This window comes from Geotrypetes seraphini, chromosome 3 (assembly GCF_902459505.1).
Source record: "Geotrypetes seraphini chromosome 3, aGeoSer1.1, whole genome shotgun sequence".
NCBI lineage: Eukaryota > Metazoa > Chordata > Amphibia > Gymnophiona > Dermophiidae > Geotrypetes > Geotrypetes seraphini.
Window position 1 is genome coordinate 398,962,348 of NC_047086.1, and position 24,597 is coordinate 398,986,944.

Here is a 24,597-nt window from a genome sequence, read left to right on the forward strand (position 1 = left end):
GGCAGACTGTTCAAAGGAATCATAAAATGACTGAAGAAGATGCAATCTGAGTTGTGACAGAGTAGCAGTGACTTCTTGGAACTCGAAATGCCTATGTTGATCCAGGTTCTGAAGAAAACCTGGAAGAATATCAATGAGGAACTTGAGATAAGTAACAAAGATAAAATTATAGTTGAGAACTTTGGAGGACATGATAGCATTTTGATAAAGACGACGTTCAAACTTGTCCATGGTTTTACTCTCTCTTCCAGGAGCTACTGTAGCATAGACCCTGGAAGGACTCCACAAGGAGGGATTGGTAAGATAACTGTGAATTCTCAAACCCTTTGCAATGTAGAGTTCTATACCTCAAGTCCAACTTGTCTGGAACAGCAGGTACAGCATAAGAAGTCTCCAGACATCGTTTGAAAGTTTGAGACAAAAGCTTATTAAGAGGAAGCTTAAGTGACTCTACAGGAGGTTGAGGCAGATGCATGACCTTGAGATATTCCTTAGAGTATTTAGAGCCAGCATCTAATTGAATTTCTAGGTCATCAGCCATCTGACGAAGGACGGAAGAGAAGGAGAGCTGATCAGCCAGGGCCCTGCCTAGAAAGGGACTCGATGACCTCAAGGTGCCTCTAGTGAACGAAGGAGAAGCCTCTCTGGAGAAGTGGCAATCCAAAGAATATGGAGACTTGGAGGAGGCAATGGAAGCAGCCGACTCCTCTGGGTCAGGAAGCGGCAACCTCGATCGAGGAGTTGGATCCCTCAAAGAGCTGGAAGGTCTGGAATGAGGTCTAGACGAGGAAGGCTGCTCTTTGGAAGGAGACCTGTGCCTCGATGAATGCCTCGATGAAGGCCTCGATCGATTGCAAGAGTGATGCCTGGAAGCAGGTCTCGAGTAGGATTGAGGAGACTTCGCCGTATGTATAGAAACAGGCAATGTTGCTGGTGAATGAATAGGGCTGGAAGCTGCATATTGAAACTCAGCGGTTTGGATCAAGGAATCTTGAAACACTCCCAAAGATTCTGCTCCTTGTATGGAGGGTGAGGATTACTACCGAGACACTCGCAAAGAATCTACTCCTTGCATCAAGTGTGTAGATGCCAGACCAAACACTTGCAAAGACTCTGCTCCTTGCATAGAGTGTGAAGCTTCAGTTCAAGGCACAAGCAGGGACTTGACCTCATGGGAGACTGCTGATTGCCCAGGCTGGATTATAGGAGGCATTGTCGAGGCAGAACCATATTTGCTCAGTAATTGAACAAATTGCTGCTCCAACATGGTCTGGAGAGAAGCCTGCAAATGTGGATGCGCATCTGAAACCGGACCACTTGCTGAGGCTATAGGCTCCAAGGTGGCAGTGGAGATGTGCTTCGACTTGGAGGTCTTGGAGAGCTTGAGGACCACTGCCAGAACCTTCTGCTTAGGTATCTGATCTGAGGGGAGCTCAGGGGAAGATAAAGCAGGTGTACTCGAGGTTAAAGAAGATCCAAACGAGGACGGTCTGATGAGACTCAAGGTTGTAGTCATGGAAGCAGGAGGACCCTCGCTGGAAGGTAGGACCGAGGCAGCACTTGAGGTTGAGGATATCACTGATGAGTCCATCCTGAAGAGTTTTTTCACTAAAACCCGACAACATTTTAGGGCTCGAGGTTGAAGAGTAGCACAGCACTCGCACGTCTTAGGACTATGGTCCGGCCCGAGGCACCAGCGGTGTGGGTCCGTGAGAGAAATTGCATGCTGGCACTAGCTACACTTCTTGAAGCCCATTACTGGCCGGGACATAAGAGGGAAGATAGCCGCTGCAAAGTCGAAGCCCACAGGCTGAAGCCGAGCGGCCTGCCCCGCCAGTCAGTCAACAAAGAAAACTGAGAACTGAGGAGACTCACCCTGTGCTGGGCAGGAAGGCACTGCTACAAGCAAGTATGCTTGCGAAGCTGTCCACATCAGGGCTCCGTGGATGATGTCACCCATATGTGAGAATAGGCTCACTGCTTGTCCTGGGATAATTATATTTTCATACCACATAGATGCTATTATGTAATAGAAACATAGAAACATAGAAAAATGACGGCAGAAAAGGGCCAAAGCCCATCAAGTCTGCCCACTCTAGTGACCCTACGCCTTGAATTTGTTCACCACCCCCTGCCTTTACATCATTAGAGATCCCACGTGAATATCCCATTTATTTTTAAAATCTGCCACGCTGTTGGCCTCAATCACCTGCAATGGGAGTTTGTTCCAATGATCGACCACTCTCTCGGTGAAGAAATACTTTCTGAAGTCACCATGAAATTTTCCTCCCCTAATTTTCAGCGGATGCCCTCTGGTGGACGAAGGTCCTATAAGATGGAAGATATCCTCTTCCACCTCGATACGGCCCGTGATATATTTAAATGTCTCAATAATGTCCCCTCTCTCTCTTCGTTCCTCAAGTGAGTACAGCTGCAATTTATTCAGCCTTACTTCATACGGGAGATCCTTGAGCCCCGAGACCATCCTGGTGGCCATCCGCTGAACTGACTCTATTCTCAGCACATCTTTCCGGTAATGTGGTCTCCAGAATCAGAAATGAAAAATTAGATTCTTACATGGATAATCTTTCTGTTAATCAATTATGGATTCTGTACATGTGGTGATCAAGCCCTTCCCGTGAACTGGACTTTTAGTGGCATGGGAACCATCTGACTGTTTATTAGGCTTGAATTCTAATATTTCACCTTGGTGACAGAGTTGCTTGCTTCACTCTAGACTAGTTGCCAACAGGTGGCTAATCACTTTTCGTTGGAAGAGCATGGTGGTACATACTTTGGAGGAATGGAACACACGAACTTGCTTTATTTTACCTATGGAACAGATGGTGACTCAGCAGTGCGGTTCTTATGAGCGGCACTGCAAAGATTGGGAATTGATTTTTAATCGATTGGAAGTTTGAGGACATGTGGAGGGGGATTGGGGGGGTTTGGGGGTACATTGTGACTTGGTTGTTGTCAGTAGTTCATTATGCAAGCTGTGTTATTTTCAATAAAAATTTAATTAGACAAAAAAAGAAAATGAGTATGAGAAAAAAAATTAATGTGAATTGTGGTAATTGCCGATGGTATTCCAAGAAAATTGAAGGAAGTGAATGAAAACCTCTGGCCCAGGAGATCCTTATAAAATCAAGAACACATACAACATGCAAATCTTATAAAGCACAGTTACTTACAATAACAGGTGTTATCCAGGGACAGCAGGCAGCTATTCTCACATGTGGGTGACGTCATCGACGGAGCCCGGATGCGGACGCCTCACAAGCAGACTTGCTTGAAGAAACTCGAAGTTTCGAGTCGCCCACACCGCGCATGCGCGAGTGCCTTCCCACCCAGCGCAGGGCGCGTCTCCTCAGTTCATATAGCTAGCAAAGAAGCCACCCAGGGGAGGTGGGTGGGTTGTGAGAATACCTGCCTGCTGTCCCTGGATAACACCTGTTACGGTAAGTAACTGTTCTTTATCCCAGGACAAGCAGGCAGGTATTCTCACATATGGGTGACCTCCAAGCTAACCAGAATGGGATGGTGGGAGTGTTGGCAATTTAGGAGAATAAATTTTGTAATACTGTTTGGCCAAACTGTCCATCCCGTCTGGAGAAAGTATCCAGACAATAGTGAGAAGTGAAAGTATGAACCGAGGACCAAGTAGCAGCCTTACAAATGTCCTGAATAGGTGTAGATCTGAGGAAAGCTACTGAAGCTGCCATAGCTCTGACTTTATGGGCTGTGACTTTACTGTGAAGGGGTAATCCAGCCTGGGCATAGCAGACAGAGATACAAGCCGCCATCCAATTGGAGATGGTATGCTTAGAAATAGGATGTCCCAACTTATTTGGGTCAAAGGAAACAAAAAGTTGAGGAGCAGTTCTGTGTGGTTTGGTGCGTTCCAAGTAGAAGGCCAAAGCACGTTTACAGTCCAGAGTATGAAGAGCTGATTCTCCAGGATGAGAAAGAGGCTTTGGAAAAAACACTGGAAGTATGATGAATTGGCTGAGATGAAATTCCGAGACCACTTTAGGTATGAATTTAGGATGAGTACGAGAACCACTTTGTCATGATGGAACACCGTGAATGGAGGGTCAGCAACTAAAGCTTGCAGCTTACTGACTCGTCGAGCAGAATGAGGGCAATGAGAAACACCACTTTCCAAGTGAGATACTTCAGATGAGCCTTATCAATTGGTTCAAATGGAGGCTTTATGAGTTGAGTAAGGACAACATTGAGGTCCCAAACCACAGAGGCAGTTTGAGAGGAGGTTTAACGTTGAAAAGTCCTTTCATGAATCTGGAAACCACCGGATGAGCAGAGAGGGGTTTCCCTTCAATAGGCTGATGGAAAGCCGCAATTGCACTGAGATGGACTCGTATATATGTAGACTTGAGGCCAGAATTGGATAAGTGCAAAAGATAGTCCAAAACAGAAGATAAGGAGGAATGCTGAGGCTCCTTATGATGAGAAAAACACCATGTAGAAAATCTAGTCCATTTTTGGTGGTAGCATTGTCTAGTGGTAGGCTTTCTAGAAGCCTCTAAAACGTCTCTTACAGATTGAGAAAACTGAAGAGGGGTTATGTTGAGAGGTACCAAGCTGTCAGGTGTAGAGACTGCAGGTTAGGATGAAGTAGAGATCCTTGATTCTGTGTAAGCAGAGAAGGAAGAACTGGTAGAAGGTATGGCTCCCTGCTGCTGAGTTGAAGTAGAAGGGAGTACCAAGGTTGTCTCGGTCACTGAGGAGCAATCAGAATCATGGTGGCATGTTTGTTCTTCAACTTGACCAGAGTCGAGGGAATGGAGGGAATGCGTAGAGGAAGAGATTCATTCATTCCAGAAGAAAAGCATCTGCCTTGAGGCAATGAGGAGAGTATATCCTGGAGCAGAACTGAGGCAGTTTGTAGTTGTGGGGAGCCGTAAAGAGGTCTATCTGAGGCGTTCCCCACTGTGAAAAAATGTGATGAAGAAGCGAAGAATGGAGTGTCCATTTGTGATGTTCCAATAGACGACTCAAGTTGTCCGCCAAGCAATTCTTTGCCCCTTGAATGTAGACAGCTTTGAGGAAGGTGTTGTGGCAGATTGCCCAGTCCCAAATCTCCAGGCTTGGCAGGAGCTGGCTTTGGCTTAGGTCTGACAATTGAAGCAAAAAATTTTTCATGGTCAGACAATTTCTTGGTGGCTGCCTCAATAGATTCATCGAAGAGGTCATTGCCCTCACAAGGAATGTTAGCTAAGCGGTCTTGAAGATTAGGATCCATGTCAATGGTACAAAGCCAGGCAAGATGACGCATAGCCACAGAACAAGCAGCTACTCAAGCAGACAATTCTGATGCATCATAAGATGACTGGAGGAGATGCAACCGGAGTTGAGACAAAGAAGCAATAACCTCTTATAATTCAAAGTGTATTTGAGTATCCAGATAATGCAAGAACTTCGGCAATAAAGAAATAAGAAATTCAAAATAAGTGATGAATTGAGGACTTTAGAGGACATCATAGCATTTTGATAGATGCAATGTCCGAATTTGTCCATAGTTTTCCCTTCCCTTCTAGGAGGAACGGTGGCATAAATCTTGGAAGGATGGGACCTCTTTAAGGAGGACTTGACAAGGAGGGATTGACGAGATAAACTGTGAGTTGTCAAATACTTTGCGATGTACAGTTTTATACCTAGAGTCCAATTTGCCTGGAACAACTGGTATGGAAAAAGGTGTTTCCATGCATCGACCAAAAGTCTGATTCAAAAGCTTTTGAAGTGGAAGCTTAAGAGACTCTGCTGGAGGTTGAGGAAGATGCATGACTTCTAGATACTCTTTAGAGTATTTGGAGCCAGTATCTAATTGAAGATCCAAGTCCACAGCCATCTGACGAAGGAAAGACGAGAAAGAGCTGATTTGCCAATGCTTTGCCTCGAGAAGGACTCGAGGACGTCGAGGCAGCCTGAGTCGAAGATGAAGCTTCGGCATCAAAGGAACCTGGTGACTTGGACGAGGCAATCGAAACCAGAATATCCTCGAGGTCCGGCATCAGAGACCTCAAACGAGGCGTCGGTGGTCTGGTCGAGGTTGGAGTAGATCGAGGCTTAGAGGAAGATGGTCTGTCTTGAGAAGAAGAACTATGCCTGGAAGGATGCCTCGAGGATGCACCGACCTCGAACGTCGGTGAGAACTGTCTCTGGAACCAGATCTCGAGCAGCGAGGAGACTTCGCCTCGGAGACGAGAGCAGCCGATGCCATCGGTGAATAGGACTAGAGGCTGTAGATCGAAACTCCAGAGGCTTGGTGGAGGAACCTCGATGCATTCCCAAAGACTCTGCTCCTTGTATAGAGTGTGAGGATTCCCGTCGAGGCACTCACAAAGAATTTGCTCCTTGCTTCACGTGCTTGGATGCCAGACCAGACCCTCGCAGAGAGTCTGCTCCCTGCAAAGAGTGTGTAAGTTCAGACTGGGGCAAAGGAAGCGGCTCGACCTCGCAGGAGTCTGCTGAATGCCCAGGCTGGATAAGAGGAAGCAGTTTGGGCCCCATGTTAGTAAGGAACTGAATAAACTGCTTCTCTAACATGGTCTGGAAAGAAGCCGGCAAGGATGGATCCGCGTCTGAAACCAGACCACCTGCTTTAGCTGGAGGTTCCTTTGAGATAGTGTGAGTGTGCTTCGACCTGGGAGTCTTAGACACTTTAATCACCACTGGTGGAACCGACTGCTGAGCTATCTGACTTGAGGAAACAGGGGAAGATACAGCAGATGACGTCGAAGCAAAAGCCGCTGCAAATGACGAAGGTCTGATGAGGCTCGAGGTGGAAGCAGTAGGCGCAGAAGGGGCCTCGGTAGGAGTCGAAGCCGAAGACACCTTCAAAGTCGAGGAATCAGTAGAAGACTCCATCTCGAAGAGCTTGACCACCAAAATACAATGACGCTTGAAAGCACGAGGCTGAAGTGTTTGGCAAGGCAGGCACGATCTAGGATGATGTTTCGGCCCAAGGCACTTGAGGCAGTGTCCTTGAGGGTCCGTAAGAGAGATTGCGTGCTGACACTTGCTACACCTCTTGAAGCCTGTGGCAGGCCGGGACATAGGAGGAAAAATAGCCACCGCATGATCGAAGCCCTCGGGCAGCGGCCGAGCGGCCTGTCCCGAAAAACAAACGGAAGAAGAAAAATTTTTTTTTTTTACTAAAAATAAAAGAAATAAAATAAGATCAGCGATTCGTGAAGAAAAAAATACAAACCGCGGTTCAGAGAAGGCACAAAGGAACGAAGTTAAATGCAGAGAGTCAAAGACGGACTTCTCGGCTCCGCAGAAAACTGAGAACTGAGGAGATGTGCCCTGCGCTGGGTGGGAAGGCACTTGCGCATGCGCGGTGCGGGCGACTCGAAACTTCGAGTTTCTTGAAGCAAGTCTGCTTGTGAGGCGTCCGCATCCGGGCTCCGTCGATGACGCCACCCATATGTGAGAATACCTGCCTGCTTGTCCTGGGATAATGTGTTTTACACTATCATATGTCTGTTTAGATTGGCTTATGTGGGAAGAACTGGTCGACAAGTATGCATCAGACTCAATGAACATAAATCCAGAATTTCAAATGGCGTTTTACAAGCACCGTTTGTCCAACACTGGTAAGATCAGGCACATACAGTGGATTATATCCAATGGAGAGTTATAGACCAGATAAAAGAAGGGTGGGAGGCAGGGCATTACGAATGAAGACTAAATTTCTGTGAACAGAAATGTATCTTTATACTTAATACAGTGGCTTAAACCAAAAAATTGAATGAATGTCATTGATTTGAGCTCCTGATTCGCTGTTGGCAATAACGACGTAAGCACAGAGAGAGATTTAAATAGTGAACAAAAACGCCGCGGCCATCTTGCTGAGAAGAAGTGATCTGATTGGGATGCTATGGAAAACAATAGAAGGGGTAATTATTGTCCTAACAAAACAGTATGGACAATATTTAGCCTCATATTTTGAGAGTAGAGTTTGATTTTTTTTTTTAAGATAAGACTACAGGAATAACATCTATCTGCTTTATGTCGTAGGGGACTTTTCCTGAAAAAGCCGTGAGGTGAAACATGTCGAATTGACATGTCCCTTCCTGACACAGAAGATATACAGTACTTGTATAGTAAATTAAATAGAACAGATAAGTTTTTAACTATAAGTTATAAGTATTCAATTAGTACACAGAGAACAAAGTACAGTACTCCCCCGAAATTTGCAGGGGTTCCATTCCAGGAACCCCTGCGAAAAAAAAAACTAAAAACGCGAATATGGTTTTTAGGCAGGGGAGACAGGAGAGGGCAGCTGGAGAGGCAGGAGAGGGCAGCCAGAGCGCCAATGAGTGAAGGAAATCACTCGCTGTATGCTGCGACCACCTCTTCCTGTACTAAAGTCTAGCCTCACCAATCAGGAGCTATTTAGACACGCAGCTCCTGATTGGTAAGGCCTGACTTTAGTATAGGAAGAGACGATCAGAGCATACAGCGAGTGATTTCCTTCACTTGCCGATTCTCTGGCTGCCCTCTCCTGCCCGGTCATTCGTGGTCGGAAAATACCATGAATGACCGGGACCGCAAACCACGAATTCGTGGGGGAACACTGTATAATATAAAAAATTAAAAAGTAAAAGTAAAGCAGGTCTGATGATGATGCCAGAGCTAATATTGTTGCTTAGCCATAGAAAACTCTTGGCTAACAACTGGCACTTCTGAAGACTTTGTGAAATAACACTTAAATAAGTTTGTGTTATAAAAGATATATGATAACTATTGATTTATGTGGGAGATATGTATAGAGAGAAATGCACAGCTTAGGTATATGCATGTATAGGTAAATATACATAGGGAAACACAATTACAATGACAAAATGTGCACACACAATGGTTCTGATAATACAGATTCTGCATAAGAAACTACGTAGGTTACTAAGATAAAGAAGTACATAGCTAGGATTTACCACTGAACTAAGCACCAGGCCACATGAACACCACCTAAGGCCAGAAAGGGCTTTAAACTAGAAGTGATGGGGTAGGGTGATCAAAGCTCCTGGGTGAGAATAAGCCCTCTGAATAATAATAACTTTATTTTTATATACCGCAATACCTCTACATGGATTGGAAAGGGAAAATGTCTGGAAAGCAGTATATACTAATGCTTGAAGTATGGGAAACAAGATTCTGGATCTAGAAGCTGTGATGGAAGAAGAGGAGTTGGATATAGTAGCGATCACGGAGACGTAGTTCACAGAAAACCATTACTGGGATGTAGTTATACCGGGCTATAATCTGTTCAGGAAAGACAGGGTAGGAAGAAAAGGAGAGGGAGTAGCGTTATATGTTAAAGATCATATTAAAGCCACACAATTGCAGGATCTGCAGGGCAAGGAGGAGGCACCATGGATCAATTTGGAAAGAGGGAATGGTGAATGTATTTACATTGGTGTGATATACAGACCTCCTTCACAGACAGAAGTAGATAGAGATTTAATAGTAGACATTCAGAATATATCTAAAAAAAAGGGGGGGAATGCTTGCTAATAGGTGATTTTAACATGCCGGATGTTGATTGGGGTATCCCTATTGTGGAGTCTTCTAGAAGTAGGGAGATCCTGGATTCTCTACAAGGAGAACTGTTCCAGCAATTGGTAATGGAACCCATGTGAGATGGGGTCATACTGGACTTAGTGCTTACAAATGGGGAACGTGTTCACTGCATGGTATGGTTTAATATTAAGATGGGTATAGAGAGGGCTCATTCAAAAGCAAAGGTTCTAGACTTTTAAAAAACCTAACTTTGGTTGGATGGGGGTTTATGTCAAGGAATTGTTGTCTGGGTGGGAACGTCTAGAAGGAATTGAAATGCGGTGTGCAAAAGTGAAAGGGCGACAAACCTTTTTGTGAGGCAAGTAAATAAAAGTAAGGGGAAAAGAAGGCTACTTTGGTTTTCAAAAGTAGTAGCTGAGAAGGTAAGGAATAAAAGGTTAGCGTTCATTAACTACAAAAGATTCCTGCCCAAAAATAGCTAAGAAGAAAAATTAAAAAAATTTAAATTGAATCAGGTTGGGCAGACTGGATGGACCATTCAGGTCTTTATCTGCTGTCATCTACTATGTTATTAGAAAGAGGAAGACAGGCAAAAATATCTGGAAAAGTTAAGCAAAGATGCAAATGGAAGAAAAAGCACAGTTACTTACCGTAACAGGTGTTATCCAGGGACAGCAGGCAGATATTCTTGACTGATGGGTGACGGCACCGACGGAGCCCCGGTACGGACAATTTTAGAGTGATTGCACTCTAAGAACTTTTAGAAAGTTCTAGCTCGGCCGCACCGCGCACGCGCGAGTGCCTTCCCGCCCGACAGAGGCGCGCGGTCCCTCAGTTAGTATAAGCCAGCTAAGAAGCCAACCCGGGGAGGTGGGTGGGACGCAAGAATATCTGCCTGCTGTCCCTGGATAACACCTGTTACGGTAAGTAACTGTGCTTTATCCCAGGACAAGCAGGCAGCATATTCTTGACTGATGGGTGACCTCCAAGCTAACAAAAAGAGGGATGGAGGGAAGGTTGGCCATTAGGAAAACAAATTTTGCAAAACAGATTGGCCGAAGTGTCCATCCCGTCTGGAGAAAGCATCCAGACAATAATGAGATGTGAAAGTGTGAACTGAGGACCAAGTAGCAGCCTTGCAGATTTCCTCAATAGGAGTGGAACGGAGGAAAGCTACAGAAGCTGCCATTGCTCTGACTCTATGGGCCGTGACAGAACCTTCCAGTGTCAGTCCGGTCTGAGCATAACAGAATGAAATGCACGCTGCCAGCCAATTAGACAACGTACGTTTAGAAACGGGACGTCCCAATTTATTTGGATCAAAGGACAGAAAAAGTTGAGGGACTGATCTGTGGGGTTTCGTACGCTCTAGATAGTAAGCCAGAGCCCTTTTACAATCCAAAGTATGTAAAGCTTGTTCTCCAGAATGAGAATGAGGTTTTGGAAAGAAAACAGGTAGAACAATGGATTGGTTGAGATGGAATTCAGAAACAACCTTAGGGAGAAACTTTGGATGTGTACGCAAAACCACCTTGTCATGGTGAAAAACCGTAAAAGGTGGATCTGCGACCAGTGCATGAAGCTCACTGACCCTCCTGGCAGAGGTAAGAGCAATAAGGAAAAGTACTTTCCAAGTGAGAAACTTGAAAGGAGAGGTAGCCAAAGGTTCAAATGGAGGCTTCATTAAGGCGGAAAGAACCACATTGAGATCCCAGATAACAGGAGGGGCTTTAAGAGGTGGTTTCACATTGAAAAGCCCCCGCATGAACCTGGATACCAGGGGATGAGCTGAGAGAAGTTTTCCATGGACTGGCTCATGAAAAGCTGCAATGGCACTGAGGTGGACTCTGATGGAAGAGGACTTAAGGCCAGAGTCAGACAAAGAAAGCAAATAATCCAACAATGTCTCCACTGCCAGAGAAGTTGGATCAAGATGATGAAGAAGACACCAGGAGGAAAATCTCGTCCACTTCTGATGGTAACATTGCAGAGTGGTTGGTTTCCTGGAGGCATTCAGAATGGAACGAACAGGCTGAGATAAAAGAGTATCATGAGATGTCAGCCCGAGAGATACCAAGCTGTCAGGTGCAGAGACTGGAGGTTGGGATGAAGAAGGGTTTCCTGCTGTTGCGTAAGCAGAGAAGGAAACAGAGGAAGAAGAAAAGGTTCCCTGGAACTGAGTTGAAGTAGAAGGGAGAACCAATGTTGCCTGGGCCACCTCGGAGCAATCAGAATCATGGTGGCTCGTTCCCTCTTGAGCTTGAATAAGGTTCTCAACATTAGAGGCAGCGGAGGGAAGGCGTACAGGAACAGATTCGACCAGTCTAGGAGAAAAGCATCTGCTGCCAGACGGTGAGGAGAGTAAAGTCTGGAGCAGAAGAGGGGCAGCTGGTGATTGTGAGGAGCTGCAAAGAGGTCTATCTGAGGAGTGCCCCATTGAGTGAAGATAGACTGCAGAGTTACAGGATCGAGTGTCCACTCGTGAGGTTGGAGAATTCTGCTGAGTTTGTCCGCTAAAGAATTCTGTGCTCCTTGAATGTAGATAGCTTTCAGGAAGAGATGGTGATCTATGGCCCAATTCCAGATCTTTTGGGCTTCTTGGCATAAAAGGCGAGAGCCTGTCCCACCCTGTTTGTTGATGTAGTACATCGCAACCTGATTGTCTGTGCACAACAGAAGGACCTGAGGAAAGAGAAGATGTTGGAAGGCCTTGAGGGCATAAAACATCGCTCTGAGTTCCAGGAAATTGATTTGATGTTTCTTTTCCTGGGCTGTCCAAAGACCTTGAGTCTGGAACTCGTTCAAGTGCGCTCCCCATGCATACAGAGAGGCGTCGGTGGTGATGACTAGTTGGTGAGGAGGCTGATGGAACAGAAGACCTCTGGATAGATTTGAGGATACCAACCACCATTGAAGAGACTGCCGAAGAGATGATGTCACAGATATGTGTCGTGAGCAAGGATCCGTCGCTTGGGACCACTGAGTAGCAAGGGTCCATTGAGGAGTGCGCAGGTGAAGACGTGCGAGGGGTGTGACATGAACTGTAGATGCCATGTGGCCCAAGAGTACCATCATTTGCCTGGCTGAGATGGAAGGCAGTGAAAGTACCTGCTGACATAGAGACTGAAGGGTCTGAAGACGATTGGATGGTAGGAAAGCTCTCATGAGGAGTGTATCCAGGATCGCTCCAATGAATTGAAGTCTTTGAGTAGGGATGAGATGAGATTTGGGTAGATTGATCTCGAACCCTAGAATTCGTAGAAACTGGATGGTTTGGTTGGTGGCCAGGAGAACTGTTTGAGCGGATGTGGCTTTGATCAACCAGTTGTCCAGGTAAGGAAATACATGAAGTTGGTGAGAGCGTAAAAATGCCGCTACCACAATGAGACACTTGGTGAATACCCTTGGAGATGAGGCTATACCGAAGGGCAGCACCTTGTATTGGTAATGACAATGATTGATCATGAATCGGAGATATGGTCTTGAGGTTACGTTGATCGGTATGTGAGTGTAAGCCTCTTTGAGATCGAGGGAGCATATAGTAACATAGTAACATAGTAGATGACGGCAGATAAAGACCCGAATGGTCCATCCAGTCTGCCCAACCTGATTCAATTTAAATTTTTTTTTTTTTCCTTCTTAGCTATTTCTGGGCGAGAATCCAAAGCTCTACCCGGTACTGTGCCTGAGTTCCAACTGCCAAAATCTCCGTCAAGACCCACTCCAGCCCATCTACACCCTCCCAGCCATTGAAGCCCTCCCCAGCCCATCCTCCACCAAACGGCCATACACAGACACAGACCGTGCAAGTCTGCCCAGTTACTGGCCTAGTTCAATATTTAATATTATTTTCTGATTCTAAATCCTCTGTGTTCATCCCACGCTTCTTTGAACTCAGTCACAGTTTTACTCTCCACCACCTCTCTCGGGAGCGCATTCCAGGCATCCACCACCCTCTCCGTAAAGTAGAATTTCCTAACATTGCCCCTGAATCTACCACCCCTCAACCTCAAATTATGTCCTCTGGTTTTACCATTTTCCTTTCTCTGGAAAAGATTTTGTTCTACGTTAATACCCTTTAAGTATTTGAACGTCTGAATCATATCTCCCCTGTCTCTCCTTTCCTCTAGGGTATACATATTCAGGTCTTCCAGTCTCTCCTCATACGTCTTCTGGCGCAAGCCTCCTATCATTTTCGTCGCCCTCCTCTGGACCGCCTCAAGTCTTCTTACGTCTTTCGCCAGATACGGTCTCCAAAACTGAACACAATACTCCAAGTGGGGCCTCACCAATGACCTGTACAGGGGCATCAACACCTTCTTCCTTCTACTGACTACGCCTCTCTTTATACAGCCCAGAATCCTTCTGGCAGCAGCCACTGCCTTATCACACTGTTTTTTCGCCTTTAGATCTTCGGACACTATCACCCCAAGGTCCCTCTCCCCGTCCGTGCATATCAGCTTCTCTCCTCCCAGCATATACGGTTCCTTCCTATTATTAATCCCCAAATGCATTACTCTGCATTTCTTTGCATTGAATTTTAGTTGCCAGGCATTAGACCATTCCTCTAACTTTTGCAGATCCTTTTTCATATTTTCCACTCCCTCTTCGGTGTCTACTCTGTTACAAATCTTGGTATCATCTGCAAAAAGGCACACTTTTCCTTCTAGCCCTTCAGCAATGTCACTTACATACATATTGAACAGGATTGGCCCCAGCACCGAACCCTGAGGGACTCCACTAGTCACCTTTCCTTCCTTCGAGCGACTTCCATTAACCACCACCCTCTGGCGTCTGTCCGATAGCCAGTTTCTGACCCAGTTCACCACTTTGGGTCCTAACTTCAGCCCTTCAAGTTTGTTCAACAGCCTCCTATGAGGAACTGTATCAAAGGCTTTGCTGAAATCCAAGTAAATTACATCTAGCATATGTCCTTGATCCAGCTCTCTGGTCACCCAATCAAAAAATTCAATCAGGTTCGTTTGGCACGATTTACCTTTTGTAAAGCCATGTTGCCTCGGATCCTGTAACCCATTAGATTCAAGGAAATACACTATCCTTTCTTTCAGCAACACTTCCATTATTTTTCCAACAACTGAAGTGAGGCTCACCGGCCTGTAGTTTCCTGCTTCATCCCTGTGACCACTTTTATGAATAGGGACCACATCCGCTCTCCTCCAATCCCCAGGAATCACTCCCGTCTCCAGAGATTTGTTGAACAAGTCTTTAATAGGACTCGCCAGAACCTCTCTGAGTTCCCTTAGTATCCTGGGATGGATCCCGTCTGGTCCCATCGCTTTGTCCACCTTCAGTTTTTCAAGTTGCTCATAAACACCCTCCTCCGTGAACGGCGCAGAATCTACTCCATTTTCTCGTGTAACTTTGCCGGACAATCTCGGTCCTTCTCCAGGATTTTCTTCTGTGAACACAGAACAGAAGTATTTGTTTAGCACATTTGCTTTCTCCTCATCACTCTCCACATATTTGTTCCCAGCATCTTTTAGCCTAGCAATTCCATTTTTTATCTTCCTCCTTTCACTAATATATCTGAAAAAATTTTTATCTCCCTTTTTTACATTTTTAGCCATTTGTTCTTCCGCCTGTGCCTTCGCTAAACGTATCTCTCTCTTGGCTTCTTTCAGTTTCACCCTGTAGTCCTTTCTGCTCTCCTCTTCTTGGGTTTTTTTATATTTCATGAACGCCAACTCTTTCGCCTTTATTTTCTCAGCCACTAGGTTGGAGAACCATATCGGCTTCCTTTTTCTCTTGTTTTTATTGATTTTCTTCACATAAAGGTCCGTAGCCATTTTTATCGCTCCTTTCAGCTTAGACCACTGTCTTTCCACTTCTCTTATGTCCTCCCATCCTAACAGCTCTTTCTTCAGGTACTTTCCCATTGCATTAAAGTCCGTACGTTTGAAATCTAGGACTTTAAGTATCGTGCGGCCGCTCTCCACTTTAGCCGTTATATCAAACCAAACCGTTTGATGATCGCTACTACCCAGGTGAGCACCCACTCGAACATTAGATATACTCTCTCCATTTGTGAGGACCAGATCCAATATCGCTTTTTCCCTTGTGGGTTCCGTCACCATTTGTCTGAGCAGAGCCTCTTGAAAGGCATCCACAATCTCCCTACTTCTTTCCGATTCCGCAGTCGGAACATTCCAGTCCGCATCCGGCAGGTTGAAATCTCCCAACAGCAGAACCTCCTCTTTCCTTCCAAACTTTTGGATATCCACAATCAGATCCTTATCAATTTGCTGCGATTGAGTCGGAGGTCTGTAGACTACACCCACGTAGATAGAAGTTCCATCTTCTCTTTTCAGAGCAATCCATATCGCTTCTTCCTCTCCCCAGGTCCCTTGCATTTCGGTCGCTTGGATATTGATCTTTACATAGAGAGCTACTCCTCCACCTTTATGACCATCTCTGTCCTTCCTAAAAAGATTATATCCCGGTATGTTTGCATCCCATCCATGTGATTCACTGAACCATGTCTCTGTGATAGCAACAATATCTAGATCTGCCTCTAATATTAGGGCTTGCAGATCATGAACTTTGTTGCTTAGACTGCGAGCATTTGTGGTCATCGCTTTCCAGCTATTTTTCAGCGATAATCTCCTTTTTCGTATGGATTTTTGTGTCGTTTCACTTTCCGCTGCAATACTAAGAAATGAGTTGCTGATATTGCTTTTGTTGCAGCCTTTACTACTATCACATCTTTTCTTTTGCCGGGGGTGGTCTCTACATACACCACCCCCACCTTCTAGTTTAAATGCCTAGAAAAATATTGTCTAAATTTCTCTGCAAGGTTTCTTTTTCCTGCTGTAGTAATATGTAGCCCATCAGTGCAATATAGCTTCTTGTCCTTCCATGTATTTCCCCATCCTCCTATGTACCTGAAGCCTTCTTGATGACACCAGGCTCTGAGCCATCTATTAAAGTCCTCTGTGTTTTTCATTCTTTGCTCTCCTTTTCCATATGCAGGCAGTATTTCAGAAAAAGCTAAAGTCTTTACAAAAGGTTTCACGCCCTCACCAAGCTCCCGAAAAGCTTTCTGTGCTGCAAGTGTGGAGTTGTTGGCCAGGTCATTTGTTCCCAGATGGATAACAACATCAGTGTTAAAATCCTTAGTTTCTTCCTTAATTATAGTCAGTATTTGCCTGGAACTCCTGGTAGCTGAGGATCCTGGAAGACATTTCACTATTTTGGACTCCTCGCCCTGTGTTCCAAGGTTAATGCCTCTGATGATGGAATCTCCCAACAGTAATAGTTTTCTGTTTTTGGCTTTTTTATTTGTACTTAGGGTGCCAGTCGTTTTGATTTAGAAGAGGATAAAGGATGGCTAAAGAAAGCATTTTGAATTTTTCTTTTACCAGATGTTTGTTGAGATCGCGAAGATCTAAAATTGGTCTGAGATCTCCTGTTTTTTTGGGGACTAGAAAATAACGGGAGTAGAATCCCTGCCCTCTTTGATCTAGAGGAACTTCTTCTATAGCGTTCAGAAGGAGTAGGGATTGGACTTCCTGAATAAGGAGGGCAGATTGAGTACTGTGTAAAGCAGACTCTTTTGGCAGGCTTTGAGGTGGAAGAGTCTGAAAGTTGAGAGAGTAGCCGTGGCGGATGATGTTGAGGACCCATTGGTCCGAAGTGATTACTTCCCACCGGCTGAGGAACAGAGAAAGTCGACCTCCTATAGGCTGAAGCAGGAGAGCAGGAATAGGGATACTGGCTATACTGTGGAGAATGAAGTCAAAAGGGCTGTGACTTCTGCTGAGGAGGTTGTTTCACAGATTGTTGCTGCTGCTGCTGTCTGGGAGGCTGACGTTGTTGTTGCCTCTGACGCCTGGGTTGCTGAGCAGTGGCAGGTAATGGACGAGCTGTGAAGCGGCGTTGATAGGCCGACTGCTGTCTATATGGTTTTGGCGGAGGAGGCTTCTTTTTATTTTTAAGCAGGGTATCCCAGCGCGTCTCATGAGCAGAGAGCTTTTGTGTGGTTGAGTCCATGGAATCCCCAAAGAGCTCATCCCCTAGGCACGGGGCGTTGGCTAACCGATCTTGATGGTTAACATCAAGCTCGGATACCCGAAGCCAGGCCAAACGGCGCATAGCCACCGACATTGCTGTCGCTCTGGATGTAAGTTCAAAGGTGTCATATATGGATCTAACCATAAACTTACGTAGTTGGAAAAGAGACGACAAGCAGGTATGAAAAGGTTGATGTTTTCGTGAAGGAAGATACTTTTCGAAAGAAGCCATGGTGGTAAGGAGATGCTTTAAATAAAAAGAGAAATGAAAAGCATAATTACTAGCCCTATTTGCTAACATAGCATTTTGGTAGAGCCTCTTACCAAATTTATCCATGGCCCTTCCTTCTCTGCCAGGAGGGACAGATGCATATACACTGGCTCCTGAAGTCTTTTTAAGGGTGGATTCGACAAATAAGGATTCGTGTGGAAGTTGAGGTTTGTCGAATCCAGGAATGGGAATTACTTTATATAGAGAATCCAGTTTACGTGGGGCCCCTGGGACAGTTAAAGGAGTCTCTAAATTCTTATAGAAAGTTTCCCTCAAGATGTCATGAAGGGGAAGTTTCAAAAATTCCTTTGGAGGCTGGTCAAAATCAAGGGCATCCAAAAAAGCTTTAGACTTTTTGGATTCAGCCTCCAAAGGAATGGACAAGGATTCACACATCTCTTTCAAAAAACAGGAGAAAGAGGAAGTGACCTGTTTGGAGGATGGGTCAGGGACAGCCGAATCCTCCTCCTCTGAGGAACATTCGCCTTCAGAAAGAAAGGGTTCCTCTGAGTCTCCCCACAGATCAGGGTCTCTGACATGGGAAGAATGGTCCCGAGACTCAGGTGTCGACGTTTGTAAGTGTCGGGTCTTGCGCACCGACTTACCCGACCTCATCGATACCGAGTCAGGAGATGTTATCGGTCGCACCGGTGCCGAAGTCTGTACCGATTGATGGTGAGCTCTCGGCTCCGGTGCAAGGACTGGCATCGATACCGATGAGGTTAGGTGATGCGGCACCGAAACAGTGGAAGCAGGTAACACGGGTTCCACAATCGGTATCGATACGGGTTGTTCCACAACCGGTACCGATAGCTCGGTGCGGACCGGCACCGGAAGGTTCGGTGTCATGATAGCAGGAAGGAGCCGTTCTAATTGCTCCTTAAGCTGCGCCTGAAGGATGGCCGTAATGCGGTCATCAAGGGATGGCACCGGTACCGCTTTTTTCTTCTGCGGTACCTGCGGTGCCGCTCGACGCCCCGGAGATGAGGAGCCCGATGTCGAGGGACTCACCTCTATAGGGGCGGAGCGCTTCCGCTGGCGTCTTACAGGCGGCAGGATTGGACTCACTGCACTCGAGGCCGGAAGACGTTCCAGCGGGGAAGGCTTCTTAGCCGGCTTACCTGACTGTTGAGACGCCGGTGTGGAATCACGCGGCGTCGAAGACGAGGGTGCCGACTGAATCGGTGCCGAAGCCGGAGTCGAAGGAACGGGGTCAGACATCTCGGCACCGAACAGTAATCGCTGCTGTATTTGGCGATTCTTTAATGTCCGTTTTTTTAGAGTAGCACAGCGGGTGCAAGTAGAGGCCTGATGCTCAGGACCCAAACACTGTAAGCACCAGTTGTGTGGGTCCGTGAGAGATATAGGCCTAGCACACCGCTGGCACTTTTTAAAACCCGGTTGAGGGGGCATGAACGGAAAAACGGCTTCCGCCAAATCGAAGGCCGAGGCTTCGATGGTGGCAGAAGGTCCCGCCGGGGAAAATCAAATTAAGAAAAAGAAAAGAAATTTTTTTTTTTTTTTTACAAAAAAGAAAAAAGAAACCAAATAAGGCCAATTAGCCAAAAGTTTACGCGAGCGGGAAGGCAATAGAAAAAAAGTTTCAACAGCCGTTGAAAAAAACGCGTCTTCTTAGCTCCGCGGAAACTAAGAAACTGAGGGACCGCGCGCCTCTGTCGGGCGGGAAGGCACTCGCGCGTGCGCGGTGCGGCCGAGCTAGAACTTTCTAAAAGTTCTTAGAGTGCAATCACTCTAAAATTGTCCGTACCGGGGCTCCGTCGGTGCCGTCACCCATCAGTCAAGAATATGCTGCCTGCTTGTCCTGGGATAAAACAGCTGACATGGTAAAATGGGGAAACAAGACATTATTTTAGATATATTAGTGATAGGAAGAAGTGCAAAAGTGGCATTGTGAGACTCAAAGGTGAAGGGGAGGAATATGTAGAAGCTGATAAAGATCAGGCTGAATTGCTTAACAAATATTTCAGTTCAGTGTTCACGGAGTGGGACCACAGAAGACAAACGTGAATAGGGATGGAGGAGTAATAGACCCTGATCGATTTTCAGAAGGTTGTGTTCGTGAGGAGCTAGATAAAATAAAGGTAGACAAAGTGATGGGGCCGGATGGTGTACATCCGAGGGCACTGAAGGAACTTAGGGAAGTTCTGGTAGCTCTGATGACTGACCTTTTCAATGAAACCTTAGAGTCAGGAGTGGTACCAGAAAACTGGAGAAGGGTGGATGTGGTCCCTCTCCACAAAAGTAGAAGGAAGAAGTAGGGAATTATAGGCCGGTAAGTCTGACTTCTGTGGTAAGCAAATTAATGGAAACATTACATTAGAGATTTCAATTCCAACATTACCTTGCGGTACAAGGCGGATTACAAAAGAGTTGTAGAAGGTGGGTTACAAAGGAAGATCTCTGGTCATTTCCAGTAACGGTAAAGAGTAGATCAGGTAGTTTTGGGGAGTCAGGAAGTTGGTGGGAAGAAGGAAGGAACTTGTGGTGTTAAGACTTTTTCAGGGATTTCTTGAAGAATATTGTCTTTATTTCTTTTCTGAATATCTTGTAATCTGGGGTTGTTATCAGTAGATTGGAGATTTGGTTGTCTAGTTTTGCTATTTGAGTGGCTAGGAGGCCATCATATACATTTTTTCATTTAACTTCTTTGATTGGAGGGTATGTGAATGGAGTGTGAGTTTTCCTGTGCCTGGTTGAGGTAGTTTGGATGAGGCGGTTGTTCAGATAGGTTGGGCTGTCTCCGTTTATAGTTTTAAATAGTATACAGTAGAATTTAAATAGTATTCTTTCTGGAATTGGAGCTGAGGTATGCCTCTTTAATGTGGACATGTTTCCTTAATGAGTAGATGAGACTCAGAGCTGTGTTTTGAATTGTTTGTAATTGTTTTGTCATTGTTGCAGGGCAGGGGAGATAGAGGATGTTGCAATAGTCTAACGCTTTTAAAACAAAGAATGGTCAGATTTCTGGAATCCTGTGGAGGCAACATGGATTCACTAGAGGTAGGTATTGTCAGACAAATCTGATCAATTTCTTTGACTGGGTGACCAGAGAATTGGATAGAGGATGTGCGCTAGATGTGGTGTATTTAGATTTTAGCAAAGCCTTTGACAGTGTTCCACACAGACGTCTAATAAATAAACTGAGTACCCTTGGGATGGATCCCAAAGTGACGGGCTGGGTCAGGAACTGATTGAGTGGAAGGCGACAGAGGGTAGTGATCAATGGAGATTGCTCTAAAGAAAGGGATGTTACCAGTAGTGTGCCTCAACGTTCTGTTCTTGGGCCTGTTCTTTTAACATTTTTATAAATGATATTGCTGAAGGATTGTTGGGTTAGATTTGCCTCTTTGCGATGATACCAAAAATCTGCAATAGAGTAGACACACCAGGTAAATGTGAACAACATGAAGAAAGACCTGGCGAAGCTTGAAGAATGGTCTGAAATTTGGCAGCTAAAATTTAATGCTAAGAAATGCAAGGTCATGCATTTGGGCTGCAAAAACCTGAGGGAATGGTACAGTTTAGGGGATGAAGAACTTATGTGCACAACGGAAGAGCGGGACTTGGGTGTGATTGTATGTGATGACCTTAAGGTGGCCAAACAGGTTGAAAAGTTGATGGCAAAAGCTAGAAGGATGCTAGGTTGCATAGGAAGAGATATGGCCAGTAGGAAGAAGGAGGTATTGATGCCTCGGTATAAGACTCTGGTGAGACCTCATTTAGAATATTGTGTACAATTCTGGAGGTCACATCTTCAAAAAGTTATAAAAAGGATGGAGTTGGTCCAGAGGAAGGCTACTGAAATGGTGTATGGTCTTCGTGATAAGGCGTATGGGGACAGACTTAAAGATCTCAATCTGTATACTTTGGAAGAAAGGTGGAAGAGGGGAGATATGATAGAGATGTTTAAATACCTACGTAATATAAATGTGCATGAGTCAAGTCTCTTTCATTTGAAAGGAAACTCTGCAATGAGAGGGCAGAGTAATCTGAGAAAATACCTTTTCACAGAAAAGGTGGTAGATGCATGGAACAGTCTCCCAGAAGAGGTGGTGGAGGCAGAGACTGACTGAATTCAAGAGGCTAGGATAGGCATGTGGGATCTCTTGGAGAGAGAAAGAAATAATAGTTACTGCGGATGGGCAGACTAGATGGGCCATTTGGCCTTTATCTGCCGTCATGTTTCTATGTATGAATCTATCTATCTACTCCAATGGACTATAGGAAGATATGCAAGCTCACCATTTACCAGGAGAGGCTTCTACTATGTGATGCTCTCTCTTCCTTGCAGTGAGCAACTCATGGCAACTCAACATGGCAACATGGCAACTCAACTTCAATGCCAAAAAATGCAAAGTTATGCACCTGGGCAGCCAGAATCCATGCAAGTCTTATACCCTTAATGGCGAGATCCTAGCAAAAACGGTAGCAGAACGAGACTTGGGGGTAATCGTCAGTGAGGACATGAAGTCTGCCAATCAAGTGGAGCAGGCTTCGTCCAAGGCAAAACAAATCATGGGCTGCATACGAAGGGGTTTCGTCAATCGTAAGGCGGAAGTCATTATGCCATTGTATAGATCCATGGTGAGGCCCCACCTGGAATACTGTGTGCAATTCTGGAGGCCGCATTATCGCAAGGATGTGCTGCGACTGGAGTCGTTGCAAAGAATGGCCACCCGGATGGTCTCGGGACTCAAGGATCTACCATACGAAAAACGGCTTGACAAATTACAGCTATACTCGCTCGAGGAGCGCAGAGAGAGGGGGGACATGATCGAGACGTTCAAGTATCTTACGGGCCGCATCGAAGCGGAGGAAGATATCTTCTTTTTCAAGGGTCCCACGACAACAAGAGGGCATCCGTTGAAAATCAGGGGCGGGAAACTACAAGGTGACACCAGGAAATTCTTTTTCACTGAAAGAGTGGTTGATCGCTGGAATAGTCTTCCACTACAGATGATTGAGGCCAGCAGCGTGCCTGATTTTAAGGCCAAATGGGATCGGCACATGGGATCTATTCACAGGGCAAAGGTAGGGGAGGAACATTAAGGTGGGCAGACTAGATGGGCCGTGGGCCCTTATCTGCCGTCTATTTCTATGTTTCTATGAGCCAGTGCCTTCTATGGTTGGTGGGTGTCAGACTGATTATGACCCTCTGATCTTGGAAGGATGCATGCCAGAACAAACAGCTGTTAGTCCTTTGATAACTAGAGGTGAAGTTACACTCTGGCTGGGCTTCTTAGCATTGAGCGTGTGCTAATCATTAGCATGCATTAAATCCGTTAGTGCACTTTAGTAAAAGAGCCCCTTAGAGACATTCTGGACTCCATTTGTCATTCTTTCCAGCTTTTGCTGGGTTGGAAAGAATGATAAGAAAATAATTTAAAGCACACATTCCGGAATTCTACATCCTAAAAATTGAGCCTATTGGCAGTAACTGCAAAGATAATTGCTATGACATTGTGTTAGATAAGCTTGTCTTCATTTTAACACATCTAAGCTCTGCTGGAGTCTCTTATGACACAAGCTACTGCCATATAGATTGTCACATAATGCAGTGATCATCGATACTTTTCACCCCCCCAAAAATAACTTTCATACCTGTATGCATTTCAAGTGGTCCTACAACAATGGCTGGCCTTAGATCTTCAATCTGTTGTTCCAAATTATCATAATGGAGAATTTCAGCTCGCATTTCATTGAGAGAAGGATTTCCATCCATAAATTGCTAAATAAGATATAAACATGCAATTATTTTTTAGCTCTTTATTTATCAGGCACAGAACATACAATAGATAGACTTCACAGTATGTACAGAGTATGACTAGAGACTATTTTTTCCTTTTCTTCATTATCCAATAAATAAATTGAACTAAATTTAAAAAAAAAAAAAAGTTCCATTTTAGTTCATGCTGAGTAAGTTTTTTAGTAGCTGCTTCCATATAGTAGCCAAGGAATTCTTCACCAAGACATGGAATGTTGGCTAAGCAATCTTGAAGATTAATGTTGGAAACTCACAGCCAAGAAAAGCACTTCATAGCAACAGACATGGCCGATTCTCTTGACGTTAATCCAAATGCATCAAATGCAGTTCTTGCCATATACTTTCTTGTCTATAGGATATTGTGAACCATGTTCTGAAAATCCTCAACACAATCCAAAGGAATACGTTGTTCAGACTCAGACAAGTGCCTTGCCAGATGTTTAAAGTAGAAGGGCATGTAGAAGTTATAATTTAGAATCAATTGGCCATAAACCCAGGATCTGTTAGATTTTTTAAGGGTTGATTCGACAAGCATGGCCTTATGATATGTTTAATTTTAACTTGCTGTTTGATGTTCAGCTTCTCTTGCTTATTGTAAACCACAAGGATCCATAAGGTTTTGCCATATATAAGTGACATGTTATGTTATGCTGGAGTTGTGCCTTGTCAAACCCCAGACTGGATGTTATTCTGTAGAGGGAATCAATTTTTCCTGGACATATAGTGACTGAAAAAAGAGTCTCCCAATTTGAAGAGCGTGTCCTTGAGGAGACCATGTAAGGGAAACTTATGCAGCATGGGCCGTATTGATGTGGAGGAAGAAATCTTTTGTCTTACGGGTCCCATGGTGACAAGAGTGCATCCGCTAAAACTCAGTGGGGGAAGATTTCATGGGGACACCAGGAAGTATTTCTTCACCGAAAGGGTAATTGATTGATAGAATGGTCTTCCACGTCAGGTAG

General features: G+C 45.1%; 1 protein-coding gene across 1 annotated transcript in view; it reads right to left on the reverse strand.

Moving 5' to 3' along the window:
- DNAH8 (dynein axonemal heavy chain 8) overlaps positions 1-24,597 on the reverse strand; it is a 1,666,792-nt gene that overhangs the window by 775,671 nt on the left and 866,524 nt on the right. The window contains 1 exon segment of the mRNA XM_033937418.1: positions 23,473-23,599. Within this exon segment, the coding sequence (XP_033793309.1) occupies positions 23,473-23,599 (127 nt within the window).